At 38.5% G+C, this 16,330-nt stretch overlaps 1 protein-coding gene across 1 annotated transcript in view; it reads right to left on the bottom strand.

Annotated features, from left to right (window-relative positions):
- The window catches only part of LOC124171934 (serine/threonine-protein kinase atr-like), a 176,967-nt gene that overhangs the window by 130,531 nt on the left and 30,106 nt on the right, over positions 1 to 16,330 (bottom strand). The window contains exons 12-20 of the mRNA XM_046551370.1: positions 13,594 to 13,765; positions 13,241 to 13,483; positions 8,780 to 8,896; positions 7,645 to 7,770; positions 3,179 to 3,429; positions 2,881 to 3,102; positions 2,588 to 2,759; positions 1,729 to 1,855; positions 1,525 to 1,652 (exon numbers count right to left, since the gene is read on the bottom strand). Of these exons, the coding sequence (XP_046407326.1) occupies positions 1,525 to 1,652; positions 1,729 to 1,855; positions 2,588 to 2,759; positions 2,881 to 3,102; positions 3,179 to 3,429; positions 7,645 to 7,770; positions 8,780 to 8,896; positions 13,241 to 13,483; positions 13,594 to 13,765 (1,558 nt within the window). The remainder of the gene's footprint in view (positions 1 to 1,524; positions 1,653 to 1,728; positions 1,856 to 2,587; positions 2,760 to 2,880; positions 3,103 to 3,178; positions 3,430 to 7,644; positions 7,771 to 8,779; positions 8,897 to 13,240; positions 13,484 to 13,593; positions 13,766 to 16,330) is intronic.

The raw sequence follows: 16,330 nt of genomic DNA, 5'->3' as shown, positions 1-16,330 counted from the left end.
CAGGAGTACGATGAAAACATTTATTTTTTGATTATTGGATCGATTGATTGATTTTCAAATTGCAGTGGGAACGGTCACTTTTAGGGAGGGAGGCCCCCCGCTGGTAGGGTGGAAGACGTGGGCCAGCGAAGGTGAGTTCGTCGAGGAAAGGGTCGAGGATTAGCGACCCTTCCGAGGGTGGCCACGCCCAACCTGGGACTACCTGCTTCATGTCCCCACCAAACGCACTTTAACCAATATTTTTAATTTCTGTAAATTGTGCGAAGAGAGTGACATAGGTTTTTCCCGTAGGTCCCATGCGGGAGGGATCCACGCCGATTTATATATTTTCTTTTGTTTTTGTGAGACATCTCCCCCCGGTTCTATTTTGGTATCCGGGCGAGCCAGGGGTGGGATGCCACAATACATATGTATTTGGAAATTTTAAACATCCTATTCAATGAATTTTTTTAATATAATACAAAAAATAATAAATCTCTTAAAAAATTTTCAACATTCTAGCCAATTGAAAAATGATATTTTCCCTCACTTTTCAAAGGCCATTTTTGGTGACTTTTCAAATGGCTGGAACTTCATGAAATATTTACTAATACAGCTAAATGAAGCAAATTGCACATCACCGTTATATACCTACAAAATATTTTTCTGAGAAATTTCCACGTTGTTCACCCAACAAGTTTCATAGGGGACTGCATGATTTTTTATAGGAAAAAATATGAGAAATTCAGGCAAAATGATCTAATCCTTGAGAAATCAACTGGAAGTAATTTTTAGTGCAAATAATCTAAGTAACATATGACATGGCATGAGGAGGTAGTATATTTCTTTTAATATAACCATAAGCAATGCAACCCTAACTCAATTCATATGACGCGCCATATTCCCATGGGAAAAATAAACCCTGGACCAGGGACTGTACCATATACTTTGGTTTCCTAGGCCAATAAGCACACTGCTCTGCTGCCTAGGTTCCTTAATTCCCATAGTATTTTTACAGAGGTTCACATTCTTAGGTCTAACTGTTAAAAAATAATGCAAATATAAGGGAGATGGCTTTTCAATTCATGATGAATTTTTTGCCACAGTTATTACTAAGAATTTTGCCAACATTTTCAAGGCAGGTTCAATAGTTATTAAATTTGCTACTAAGCAGAGATAGGTTGTTTCAGTTCTTGGTTCCACTAGTTCTTGAGCCTCGAACCAATCAGATCCAAAGTGAAAGGCAAAAAGATATGGTGAAAAGTAATTTGTACAAAACCCAATTTTTTTCATTATCTTGAGGATAATGTACATTGCTTTCATCAAATAAAGAGATGCTAAGGATCCAATCACTGTGGGAATGGAACCAATTACTGTAGGTGTTATTTTAGGTTTTCATTCTACCATAATGAAAACCACTAGTAGCATTTGAAAATAAAACAATGAAAATGTGACATTTGATTAAGAAGGGGAACCAAGAACTGATTCCAGGAACCAAACCAAAATGAAACCACAACAAAACTGTACTCACAGAATGGTACTTACCTGGATAGCTAAAGCAAAACGATCCATGTCTACGGTATCTCTAGCTGACATAAAAGCTTTAGTAAACTTTGTCAAGGCAGCAACAGCAAATTCTTCATCTTTGATATCATAAATGAAAGCTCTTTCCTCTGAAAATAAATTGTGTATTTAAAATCAAAATACCCATATGAAGATTAATCAAGAAGAAAGAGATAATAATGGTACCTTTCTGATGACTACTGCGCGGCAAGCGAGTTGAGTCTATGGCTCCAATCTCTCCAAAGCACTCGCCACAAGCAATGCGGACACGAGAGTCCCGGTCTCTGCATCCAATGATAAGAGCTTCTATCAACTGAAATCAAGGGTGCAAGGTTTCAGTAGCCGAAACATGTAGGGCATTCAAAACCATGCAGTACAATCCATAAAATAGCTTTGAGAAATTTCACAGCTCATTGGCCCAAATATTTATGTTGAATAAATTTCAAATTCCTAAAAAAATGTAGATGTTGGTTTATAATATCACTGGTTACATAAGGTCACTGGCCCCAACAAAACCCCTCCTTCTTGTTGCCTCCAAGCAGATTTAACCATACTTAAACCCAAAACCAGTGGGAGAGCATTTCTTGCCATGAGTGATTTGCGCAATAGCCTAAATTAGTAGAAACAAGAGACCAACAGTGCAGCTAACAAAGGTGTTTCAAATTCCAGTTGGAATTTCCTTCATCATAGGTAACTTATTTTTAAACAGAATATATGACCATGAAATACTTGACCCAGTTACAAGATTCGGGGTATAATTGACGGTAAAACCTTACGTTAAATATAATCATGCAATTCAATGTGAATGATAGCACAGGGTTGTCATCCGCTCCCAGCCCCTCGCTTGGATGGCAGCCAAGAGCTGTCTGGCCTAGGACCTCACATAATGCGATTGCGTGCATCCCCCTCGACAATCTCCCTCTTGGCGCTAACCTATTTCTAAGGGTACTACACCTTAGTACCACAGAGCAAGTGTACTACAGTTTCACAAGAAAACTGATGGAACAATAAAGAGTCATTTAACACAGCAAAAGTATTTACTTACATCAGCTAAAATTGTGTCCTCATTTCCAAAATTTAAAACAAAATCTTTCAATTCACTTTGATGTTCTTTTACATACTGTCTTAATTTCTTCAGCCCTGTGACCTTCACATCAACATTATCATGAGTAATGTATTTGAGAAGCAGAGTCAAACTTCCTCTGAAATCCTTGGGCCTGGAAAAAAAACATTATTATTAATGTTATCATTAAAATCGTGTATAAAATCATGAATATATCATATATATCTCAAAAATGGTAAATAGCAAAAGAATAATAAAATGAAGGTGCTACTCACCAGAAATTATCAATGTGATACTGAATTATATCATAAACATCACTCATTTCTGGGTGTTTAGTCACAAAATAAAGATCAGCAAGATAATGATCCATAACATCCTCATTTTGTACAACCAGATACCTAAAAATAGCAACTATCTTTCCTGGAAACTTATCTATCAGTGGCATCAAGGAGATAAAAATCTGAGACAGCATGGAACCAAGGGAAACCAACTCTACACTGTGAGAAAAAATGGAAAAAGAATTTAAAAATTTTGGAATTCCATCACTGAATTGTAAATGCTGAAGCTACTCACTTGTGAACAAAGGCCTCCCAAGCAATACAGGTGAGGAATGGAAAGTTTCCCTCGGTAATCCTCAGGCAGGTTTTAAGCGTGGTCAATATTTTTAGTTTAATGGGGGTCAAGCGGCGAGGTCCCATTAGCTTGATTAATTCTGGGAGGCAAGTTAATGCTTTCTGCTTTGTGCTGAGGCATGAAGATGATGACCTCAAGAGAGAATCAATGAACAGAAGAGTGCCCAATATCCGTGGCTGAAGAAAATCAGCCTGAAAAATATTTTTTTAAACACATTTTAATGATTTTGGAGAGAAATTCAAAAGTTTGAAATAGCACCAACTGAATTTTAGTTCAGCAATTAGCTTTGGTAAGAGTAGAATACTTGTGGAAGGGGTACACTTGCCAAGTGTGTCTCCTCCTTCATATACATAAATTTACTTCCTTCTCTCTGTCTACCTTGCCGCATATGATTTGTATAACTCCGTTAGGTTAATGGTAACATTGTATAAAACTATCAATAATTTTTTATTATCTCAGCTGGAATATAATCTATTCCTGGGGCCTTATTCTTTCGCAAGTCTCTTAATGCAGCATCAAATTTTGACGTTAAGATGCTGGCTCCCAAGTCATCGTTTTCTAATTCACTTTTCTTTTCAATAACTCAAGAGTTGAGTTTGCTTCCATTGTATAACTCCTCCAGATATTTTTTCTCTCAGCTTTGTCTACGTTTTCAATCAAAATATTTCCGTCCTTGGACCTCAACGTATAGCATCTTGTACTTTGTTCCTTGAAATGATTTCTCGCTATTCTATAAACCGCTTCCACTTTCCTTTGCACAAGGTTATTTTGCATGTCCTCACATATGCAAATCATCCGTACTTCTCTAGCTTTACTGGCTTTGCAACAAATCTTGTTCCTTATTCTCTACTTGCATGCCTGTCCACCACTGAATAAATGGCATCACTTTTTGTCCACGGCTGCTTATTCGACAAGTAAACTCGCTTATATCAATGCTAGCCTCTATATCCCGAGGTTGACCCACCATCCACAACCCAGTGGATGCACTCGGTGGCTTAAAGCTAGGCCCACGAGACTAAAATGTATATAAATGGTTTTCTTACATTCCACGATTTCCCTTGGAGATAAGAGGTCGGTAAATTGCACAAGAATTTTAATGCTAGAAACCCATATCATAAAATTACACCGCCATTAACACTCCGAGACCTGAGACCAGTCTCAGAAGAGCCAAATTGTTTTGAATTCTGAGCTTGCATTGAGAGTTGGGAAGTATGCAAGTTCACATGCAACAATTGAAGTCTCTGATACTTATTGCAATCTGTCTCTGAGGGTGGTCTCACTCCCATCTCCACAAATGTGACTCCAGCCTCCACAGTTAATCTAAAGACTTTTAACTAGAGATGGGTCGAATAGCAGATTTCTCGAATTCGAATATCGAATTCGAATATTAAATCATAGCTCGAATATTCGAATACCTCGAATTTCGAATACCTCGAATACTAAATGATGAATGCTGGAATGTTTGACTCGGTTGCCTATGCAGCAGGCAACACAAGATTTTGGGGAGTAATTTTGATTTCCTTAAAATGATTCGAACAGGAATTTAGCTGATTAATGAATAATTTAATTTTATGGAAACAATTGGGCATATAATTAATTCAACTAACATCGCTTTACCCCCACTCCTGCTGCCAAGTGCTAGCTGACAATCTGAGGCATTTTGCAAAATACAAGCTCTTTTCCACCGGATTTTCTTCAATTATTTTCAGTCCATCTTTGGGAGTTCTCACGAGATAAGAAGATGAATTGGAATTGCTATCAGGGAAAAACCAAATATTCTGAGAAAGTATCCTTTTGTCTGTGACTGTAACAATAAAGATTTATAGCACCACTCATAAATTGTAACTTGATATATGTTTTTGGAAAAAAATACCGCATCAACTTCCGAGAAGCTCTGCTGCTCATATCGAGTTTCGCCAGAATGCTAAGTCTCCGTCGTGTTTTGACATTTATTTCTTTGCGTAAAATGCTTAAATAAACTCAGAAATACGTCGTGTTTGGTCTTATTCTTTTTGAAATTACGCGCACATTACTAATATTTCAATTCAATAAAGGTGTAACATCAATTGACGAAAGTCATTCTTAGACACCCTTTGTGCTAACAGATGACTCATGCAGCGGTTGACCTCCACAGAAATGGGGAACTTCGAAGCTGGTAGGAAAAAAAAGGTCAGTGGGGGAGGAGAGGGAGGGCCCGAAACACGTTTCTATTGTTCTCGCGTATTTTTTCGAAGCTAAGGTCTTCGTAATATGATCCCTGCGCGAGCTGTGACCTTTTTTTTATTTTGAAGAAGAGAAAAGCCTCAGAGGGGGGCTAGTGCTGAATGGAGAGGGATACCGGACCTTGGGAAATGCGCTAATGTAAGTATCCCACAGTACTCACACAGCAGTTGACCTCCAGAAATGGGGAACTTCGAAGCAGGTAGCCAGAAAAAGGTCAGTGGGTGAGAAAAGGGGGGAGGGCGTGAAACACGTTTTTATTGTTCTCGTAACTCGATATTTTTTTCGAAGCAGGGGTCTTCGTAATGCGATCCCTGCGCGAGCTGGGACCTTTTGTTTGATTTCGGAGAAGAGGAAAGCGTCAGAGTGGTTGAGGCGAGTGCTGAATGGAGGGGGATAGAGGATCGTGGGAAATGCCCTAAGTATGCTATCCCACGGCACTGAGTTTCTCCTGGTGGGGGAATCGGGGATTTTCGGATTTTTTCACCCGACTATTTTCGATTCCCCTCGTCGAACACTTTTCACCGCTAAAATCCACGAATTTGATGCAATTCGTCAACTTGCGTAAAACGGCGCTGCGAGCACTAAATGACTACAGTTCTCTACATTTTTCCGAGTCACTACCAACGACGTGCGTGCGACAGTGTATGACGCGAAATTCAAAGTATTCGAGGCGGTACTTTTCGCATAACTAATCGAAATCTCGAATATCGAATACTTTCTAGTATTCGAGGTATTCGAGTATTCGCGGATACTATTCGCACATCTCTACTTTTAACCTCCAGTGGACATGTAGCTTAACTAGAGGTCCGTGAATTTTGCTTGTTGTTGCTACTTCTGAAGCATTTTTAAAGGGTTTATTTAGTGTAGAGAAACTTGACAATCCAAAAATTCTGGAATAGCTCTCGAAGTATACACAAATGAGGTAGTGGGGATTTGCCGTTTGCCGGTCATATTCACCAAGACTACATATTTGAACCATTCATTTACCTTGAACCATCTCTTTCATTTAGGTTCATCAGAAATTTTGTACAGTCGAAATTGTATTAAATGTTATGTAAAATGCTTAATAAAAGTATAAGTATTCATGAAACATCATCGTCATCACTGGTCAACAATCCCAGGATTGGTTTGACGCAACTCTCCACTCCATTCTCCTATCAGCTAATCTTTTCACACCTACGTATTTCTTCTCTTTCACATCTCTCTTTACTTGTTCCATATATTTTGTTCGAGGTCTTCCTTTTCCATTCTTGCCTTCCACTTGCCCTTCGACGATTGTCTTCATCAGGCCATCATGTCTCAAGATGTGGCCTATAAGGTTGTTCCGTCTTCTTGTTAAGGTTTTCATGAGGCTTCTCTTCTCTCCTACTCTTCTTAGGACTTCCTCCATTTACTTTAACGGCTGTAGTACTGCGATGTGGAAGGCAAGGGGAAACCACCACATTATCATCCCGAGGAGTCGCAGCTACTCCACTCAATTCATGAAACATGTACCATAAAATAATAAAACGCCCATAAACGTGGGAAAATTGTAGCATTATAATAACACCGCCAAGATTTTCTATAACACCGAAATCACATGATTTTAAAATGAATTTTAGCAAAAAATAAAACCACATTCACAGACCTCTAAGCTAAACTCTAAATGTTTCAAATGCCAAAGAAAAAAAAGTGGACCTTGTTATCTGCAAGTATGCAAGCCTGATGATGATGATACGAGTCCTGAAAAAGCATTTTCTGGAGTGGTCTCCAATCCCCTTGAACAGAAACTGCCACGCCAAAAGTTACAATATATTAAAGTAAAGGAGCAAAATTTTAATGTATATTTTCAATAACCATTGATGAAATACACTCAATTCATTTCCAATAATTGGGTTTCAGCTTCCTAGAATTTAATTGATGCAAATTATTTCCTTTAGCAATGATTACATCATTGTTTTGCATCAAGGCGGAAAAATTTTCCAAAAATTTTACCTTCGACCTGAAGACGCTGACTGTTACGCCAGCGAAACTGTTGTCTTTAAAATAACAACAAACACGGTGAAAAAAAAACCCGAATAGAATGGAAAGATCAATGATTACATCATTTGTCCAGTCTAGATTTGACAACACTTAAGGGGTTAATGAATAGCTGGATAATTCTTCTCCGTTAAAAATAATTGATGTACTGTAATGGAACATACCACATACTCAGAGTTAACTCCATGCTTTAAAGCACTCCTGTCTTTGTCTGGGATGAAATCGGCCAAGCCACGCAAAACCTTACTTGGTTTAGAATGGAGATCCAAAATAAGTTGGTTTTGAATTGACTGAAAAAAAGAATTCAACTTAATGAGGAAATTCAACTCACGAGGGGCAATATAAATTCAGAGAAATAATGAGTCACAATATTCCCACTAATTTTCCTCATTTATCACCCGCCCTGCTTCCTCTTGGTAGTTCCTACTTCTGAGGAAAGTGGAGGAGCAACCAAGAATTCTGGATGTGCTCTTTTCCGTATTACCTTTCATTTGTGTTTTACAAAACATGGGTGCTGTGTTTATGCTGACCTCATTGAGGTATGCTTTCAATTGACATTGGAAACAGGTATGTACCCAGGGCGAGTCCATGGGGATACACCTCTCTGTCCGGTCCTCGAATCAAGTCAGGGACTCATATGCCCACGTATTCGGAGAGGGAGGAGGACAGAGGAAGAACATTAGAAATGAGGCTCCGACAGTATTAGAGCCTGACAGCACCTCCAGGGCACAAATAGGGATAGGAGTATCTCATCACCATTGTGATGGCTACATGAGCTACCACAGGCAATATCAAATTTGCTGCACCGATAGAAATGGAAGGTTGTTCTATTAAAAAAGAATAAACCAGAGATTTTAAATCTAGATACCTTCAATAGAAATCTCATAATATTCTGGTGGATATGCCAAATGTATTGGATGATATCTGTGGTACCTTACGTATTGCAAACACAAATTCACCACTTTTGCCAAAAAACTTTAAGTGCAACATTATTTTAAACTGAGAAAATATCAATCAAAACTATTTTCAAAGAAAATAAAATTAAAGAGTTGATTGTTTGAGGCGTAACTTGGTGAAAGCGATTCATAATTAAATTAAAAAAGAAGAACAGCACAAAGTTCTTCTTTTTTAATTTAAAATTAAAGAGAGTGAATGGCGAATGCAGTCTGCAACATCTAAATAGACACACAATATCAAAATAGATATCAATCATTTTCTCAATTAATACCACCCTGAACTTTAACCAAATATAACAAACATAACTAAGTATAGCAAACAGATAAAATTAAAAATACTAACCTCAGAATATGACTCTCCTACTACAATTAAATTAAGAGAGCCTACTTCTTTAATGAAATCCATACAAGATTGGAAGGTCTCATACTCTTCATTCAAATATAAATGTGCATATATAAACTGAAAATACAAACAATTTCATTAACATTAGGTTCAACAGCAATTACAGCACTACTACTGCTAAAATAACGGCAAGGTAAAATTTCTTGACATTAATACACAGTAATTACAAAGCATTAATACAAAGAGCTCTTTTAGATATTCATGTCTCAATATAAACTTTAAGATCATGAGCACTTGTTATTCCTCAGAGAAAAATGTATATGGAAGGATTTATAATAAAATATAAAATTCAATCAGAAAGCTTTCCTTGAAAATACACTGAATATCTTAGAGATGGGTCAGTTCCGGTACCCAGTTCTTGGCCTGTGGAACCGGTATCGAGAACTGATCGCTTAAACTTGGTACTTTTGGAACTGGCTCGGAACGATCACGAGGATTTGAATTTGGTGCCCAAAGCTGAAATGGTCTGCAGCGTATTTAAGGCCAAAAAGTGAAAAAAAAATTAAAATCGTATATATTACTTTCTGATTGGATGGCCTCCACATTTTTTTTCTTTTGAGAGTTGCTGGCTGGCACGCACATTTAAGGGTTCGTCAGCTTGTCTCTCTCACCAACATTGTAAAATTTCCGTAGCCGCAAATGCTTTCAAACGAGCCAACTTTTCCCCTGCCACCGTCCACGGCATGGTGCCATTCCTTCAACTTACCATTGGTTACTATGGATTTCTTCAAACGAGTTGTGTTGCAACGTTAACGGCACAGTGCCCATTTCAATCCGGTCAGGCGATAAGCTGTCTACGGCGTGAAATACATTCAATACTGCATTGAGAAACCTCTATGATTGAGACTGCTTTCAAGCAGAACAACTTTTTGTTGGCTGCCGCTCACACGAAATTCAGGCGGCTAGAGCAAAATACATTACGAGAACTTGTTCGTAAGGTGATAAACCTATGCAAGGCATCGAAAAGTGTTGTTATCCTGCAGAATGCAATACTGCGTTACAATACTGCATAACAATTAGCTCACAGCCATTCACTTTACCCATTGTGTCGCTACACTGGCGTGTTGAGCAGTTCATTGTTGCAGTTTTAAGAACTGCGACAGTGAAGCATGCGAATAAGTTGTCAATTAAACTAACAATTTAAGCAACATCGCAGAATACAGAATATATTTTGAACTGACTCACAAGTTACAACAAATTAACAGATGATGTCGTCGGATGTTGGGGGAGTTTCACTATTGATCCTGATGCTATGCAGAATGTAAACTTTGCTCCAAGCATATTTCGCGTGGCCCTTCAAAATCAACATCGACCGATACTGTTTCCAGTGGATGCCTGTTCAGCACTGCAGGCAATATTTCTGCCAATAAAAGAATACATTAGACTGCAGGCTAACATAGGGTAAAATGTTGAATTTTTTAAATCAAGATCTGGATAAAGAACCAGGACCTGACTGTTGTAATGTGACATATTGGTCAATCATGCATTCTTTAAAAACGTGTTATTCAAACTTTTTTGCTCGGCAAATAAAATGGAGACAATGGAGACATTCTTATTATGGAGACAATCTTAAGTTTTCATACAGAGCTTTCCTGCTAATTTAAATGTTTAGTAAAATTATTTTCATTCATTTCTTGTGGTTGCTCATTTAAATTTGCCATTAATTCAGATAAAAGGAGTTCATCCTTAAAACAGAGTATCGAGAACCGAGAACCAATGGGGGAGAACCGGAACGGTACCAAGAACTGAAAAAATTTAAGAACCGACTCATCCTTAGAATACAGTATAAGTGTGTGTAACAGCTGCACACGTGTAAGGTACGCACCCCTATTTTGAGCATCAAAGCCAAAGAAAAAAGATTTTGCAGCATTTTTTTATCCTATCATGCGGTGTTGCAGATATACCGTAAATGTCTGAATGTAGTCCCCCCCTATTTTTCCAAAAACGCCCGTGGTAAAAGCAAAGGGGGGCACTATGGATGTTCAAACACATTTTTTTTTTACTTTTCCCGAAACTGAAGCCTCAAAATTAGGGGGTGGGGACTATACTCGGAGAAATACGGTATGCCTGGAATTTCGACAGTTATCAAAATTTCCTCTTTTCATACTAAAAATTTACGCGACATTTTTTCAGCTAAATTTACACGGTGCACGAGCACGATATGTATGGCGTTCGGAGATACTTAGCTATTCACTTGCAGTCTTCAGCTTATGATGCTTACTAGGCATGGTCGGTTGAAATACCTCAGATCCAAATATCGACAGATAATGCCCTTCACTTTATACTCCTGATCCAAATTCATCGAAGAAATTGAATCTGAACACGAAATTTTAAATCAATGCTTTCGTGAATGCAACGTGCCATAAGAAGTAGAAAGAGTTCCGATCCTCTTTTCGCATACGCCATTGCTCTACAATGCTTGTCCTACTCACAAACGATATGTATTGTTTAAAAGCTCTCGTAGGAGTATTGCAATAGAATTGCAGCGGTGGAAAATTTTAAGGCAAAACACAACAGGCACAGAGCATGAACCTTCCCAAGAGATTGAACAACAATCGGGGGAATCTTAGCACCGTGGGATGGTAACCATGTTGTAGATTTCATGGAACCACACTCGGCCCTCCATCAGCCAATGCCTCTGCCATTTTTTTTCCTTTCAAAGACTCCACAGTAGGGGGAATTGGAAGAATCGATTTTTTTTAATCCATCTGACCCAATGAAAAAAAGTTGTGGGACCGATCAAAAGTAAGGCCTGAAAAATTTGAGACATGTACGTGAACCCCTGACCCTCGCTCAAATGCAATTTAGGGGGGAAGGTCAAAATTCGAAAAATATAATATTTTATGATCATTCCCAATAGATTTTGCCGAGTTGCTGCCCTTGCAGAAACAAAAATTTCGTGCATTTTGATGCATCTGCCACCGTTTATCCACAAAATGCCTAATTTGAGTCCATGCCCTCAAATAAAATATTCCAATGCCCATGCAGCCTTGCGGATACAAGAGCACCAGGCCGATCCCATCCCCTCAATCCCAACCCCATCTCAACAAGTGACCTTTTTCGGTCTACCAGGTTCAATTCTCCTAGGTTCTGGAGGCCAAATGCTAGGTGAGTCACCTACTGAGCTCGAAGATATCTTGATAGCTCTCAGCAATTGTATAATTGTATGACATGCACGAAGTTCAAAAAAGAATGAGACCTAATGAGACGCATATCTGACAGCATTTAAGTTTGTTAAGCTCTAATTTATTGACCCAAAGATTTATAGTCACAACAAGGCCACTAATATTCAACTTAGTCCAAACAGGACCATTTCGGAAGAAACAAGCGTAGTATGAGCGCATTCAAACAAGACGAGACGGACTGGAAACTTCAGGTACCGGGAACTGCATATATCACATTGCTGTGCCTTAGACCCTTCTCTTTGAAGGCAACGACGTTACATGCAAGATCGGACATGTTCTTCCCTTCCTCCTTCCCTCTTAGCCTCGTTGCTTGAAAGACGGAGGGAGCACACTCCTTCCCCTCGAGCTCTCCTTCAACGCTCTTATAAGCATTTCCGATTTCTTCTATCTACCATTTAGTCCAACTATGAACACACTCATTCGAATTTTTAAAACCACAGGTTTTGACAACAATATAATTTTCATTTGTAATAATCCTCATAATAGCTTCTGAAGATGATTTTTGAAAAATCAGGTCCTGAGAGAAATGGAAAATACTCGGCAAGACAGATGTTGAATATTAACCAGGTATTCTCCTTCAAATCTACGCATTTCTCTACGTTTGATATACGATTACTATCTGCAGTATAAATGCCGTGGGATACCCACTTGTGGCGGTAAATTTAGTGCGCCCTCTGGAGCGAAAAACTCTGCGAGATCTTTTCCATGTTCACCTCTGATATACCGACGTGATGGCGTGAGGCTTACAGGTAAGAGTAGCAAACAGGAGCATTTTAAAAATACGTCACTAATGGAGCAACTCCCCTGCCTGCCGCTTGATTTTGACCTAGGGTTTCAGATGACTGACTCATGCTGAAAACCAAGGCCACTCAGTTCCCCTAGGACTTGCGACTGGTGAAGGGGAGGGGGGAGATAAGAAGTATGTGTAGAGAGACACCTCCATTTTCGGCTGCAATTTCTAGGAAAAAAGGTATGCCTCTTACATGCACTTATAGGGTATATTATCCATATTTTTACCAAATACCACCCTAAGTAAGATTTAAGACATTCATACATGTAGTTTCATAAAAAAGATGCTCTAACATGAAACTAAACATACTGCATGAAGAAGGGAGATGATTAAAGCTTCATCAAGTGACTTTAATAGCCCAAATCAAGCTGAAATGAAATCAACAATTATGCTAAAGCATCATTACAATTTTTACACTTTACATACCCTAAATTGCTTGGAGAGGAGCTGGTTCACAGTAGTCATCATGAGAAAGGATATTTCCGACAGAATGGAGACACATTTATGCTTAGCAATCCATGGAATGAGAGGAGGTAGAATGTGCTCTATATTCCCATGCAAGAAGTCATACGCATTACCTAATTCAAACATGCAGGCTATTTTTCTCACTATAGATGAAAATCGGAACTTTTTTCTCGACAATGATAGAACTGTGATGCAAGATATAACCTGAAAAAATAATATAACTTTCATAATTCACTCACAGAAATAACATTTTCTACAGTAGGCTGTCACAAATTTCACAAAATTCCACTCATTCCACAACAAATTCCACCAACCTTGCACACTTCCACTCTAAATTTTTCATACAATTGAAGAGGACCCAAATTATTCTTTTTGCTGAACTCCTCAAAACACGCCGGAATTGTTTGAGCAATTAATGATGAAGGATGGATAAGGAATATCACAAAGAGTTTCACAATTGGAAACAAGGTGTAATCCCAAGGAACACTAGAATTATAAAAAAACAAATTAGAGATGATAGGGATTACTTAAAATGCAAGTCCTTTCCGATTCAACATTATTGGTTCCCAAAATTAGACATTGCAGTCCAGAAATAGGAAGAGCAGGGCATTCCAAAGAGTAAAGGACACAAATATGGGAAAGGTTTTTGACTCATCCTAAACATTAATAAAAAAATTAATGACCAATCTTATGAATTCAAAGATGGCAGTACATTAGCCATTTATACATTTATATAAAATTGATTATACATTTAACAAAACGATTGGTAACAGGAGAAATTTTGTGAAATTTTTTCATGACACCAATGATAAAATAATAAGGGTGGGTCATTAATGTCACTAAATCTATTACCATAACAGCATAATTTTGTCAATGCCGTTAACAACACTATTTCTATTTTAGTGATGCTCATCAAGGCCATATATTAAGGATGAGCTAGTGCACTTCTTCCATTCATAGTTCTCAAGCTTAGAACCAGAATCAGAACTGAACTAAAAAAGAATCGGCACCTCAACAATTTGTGCAAAATCCAATTGGAAAGCTCTTCTTGAGCATAGTTTAAGTTCCATTTTGAAAATACAGTGCTGCCATGGATCCAATCACTTGAGTGTTGGCATGATACATTAATTTAGAAAGTTTTTCAAATAACCTAAAGAAAATCACTTAATAGTTTTGAAAATTGAGCTAAGGAAATGGAACCCTTGATCTAGACCCAGAAGAGTATGGGGACTGAGAACCAATGGTGACTGAAAAAGAATGGAACCTAAATGGAAACCAACACAGAAGTAGAGTCCAACTATCATGATCACACATCTCCATGATTCCTACCATCAGGCTCATGTTTGGAGGAGTTGAGTTCACACAGGAATTACTGGATTGAAAAATATTTAGAAGAAGCTGGCCTTACTCCAAAGTCTCCTATTGTAAACTACTGAACACCAATGAGCAATGATAAAAATTTAGGACAGGACTGAGAATATGATCTGGAGCACTTGTGGACATTTCAGAATTTTGTGTGTGTCAATGAGCATTGCCACAAGCTGCGCAGCTTATCAGAGGCAGGACAGCGTGGGCCATATGGTTTCACCACCCTTCAGCTTATCAAATGCACTGGGTCTGGCAAGGGCCTCATTGTGTGCTGTATAGTACCTATTCACTCGCTCTTTATCCCACAAAATTCATTATTCTAAGGCTGAAGGTGCATAGACATCAACATGGTCATTGAAGAAATTTTGTTGCCTTTAGACACCCTGATGCAAAGGATTTCCAATTCCCTGATCACATATTCACTTTCTGCATTTAAGGCAATGGCCAGGAGATATGAATGGAAATACTGGAATGAATGCAATTTGAACATTTTTGGAGGAGGAGTATCAGGGTATAAGTTATTTTCCCAGGCACACCTAGTACACAGTTTTTACATGAAATTCCTTATCTCCTGTGGAATCGGGAGTAGTCAGAAAAAAATTCTAGAATATTTTCACTCAGGTAGAATAAGCCTGTATTACAATTGGCTTTGACAACTTTCATTAATTGTTTCTATGAAATCCTGGGGTTGAGGGTAATAAATAGCACAACCAAATGAAGCACTACTCTTCCCCTAATCCAAATTTTTGCAGTTCCTCTGAGTTGACTAGGCTTCCATGGTATTCAACAGGAAAAACCAGAATTAGGCTTTTTGAATGTTTTTTTGAGGGGAAGAGAGTGCAAAGTTGGGGTTACAGACATTTTCTACCTAATAATTTTTGGCCCACACCTAAGATCAAAATTTGAGCTTTCCATCTCTTCTGGAAGTGGCTCAGAATTTGCGTCCACCAGCGAATGAGTCAGTCAGTTATACAAGGAGCTGTGCGAGCTATGGACAAGCTTCATTAGTAAGCACAGTCAGAATTTCTCCTCCCTTCATATAACATTCCAACTGAAGTCCACTGCAGCTATTGTAGTTTTGACTTAACACTACAATCTACATAAAGTTTTCGCCAATCCTGCTACAATGCAACCCACAAAGTGCATCTGCATACCTAACTCCGTCACAATGAAGTCTTCATTTTCCCAGTCCAATTGAATTTCTTACGTAAAAGTTTTACAGGATTAATTAATCGATGAAAAACTACATAGATGTAAGAGGCGGCCAACATGTTCCTTCCCTCACATGCTTACTCCTTATCCAATGCATTTAGCAAACCTAAACTTCCCCCCTCACACACACACAACCCTTCCTGCCTGCCACCTTGAGCACTTACACCTACGTACGCCCAAGTAAGGGAAAATGTACTTTGGACCCTAGCATATGCAGGCATGCAAGCCAATGGAGAGAGATCTCTTCCGGACTGCGAGTAAGAGAAGGGGAATGACACCATGAAAGGCGTCAGTGAATGCCTTACCTAGTGACAAAGAACAGTGTTGGATACAAATATTTACAGAGCCTGATATGGAAAGTAATTGCTCTGTGTTATAATGTTCCCTTACCCTCTCCATGCAGCCCACCACTGCCACGAGGTCTTATAGTGGATAAGGTAACCAAAATTTCAAATGGAAGTGTTCCAATTC

This window comes from Ischnura elegans, chromosome X, assembly GCF_921293095.1.
Source record: "Ischnura elegans chromosome X, ioIscEleg1.1, whole genome shotgun sequence".
NCBI classification, from domain to species: Eukaryota; Metazoa; Arthropoda; class Insecta; order Odonata; family Coenagrionidae; genus Ischnura; species Ischnura elegans.
This window is presented reverse-complemented; position numbering and strand designations above follow the sequence as displayed.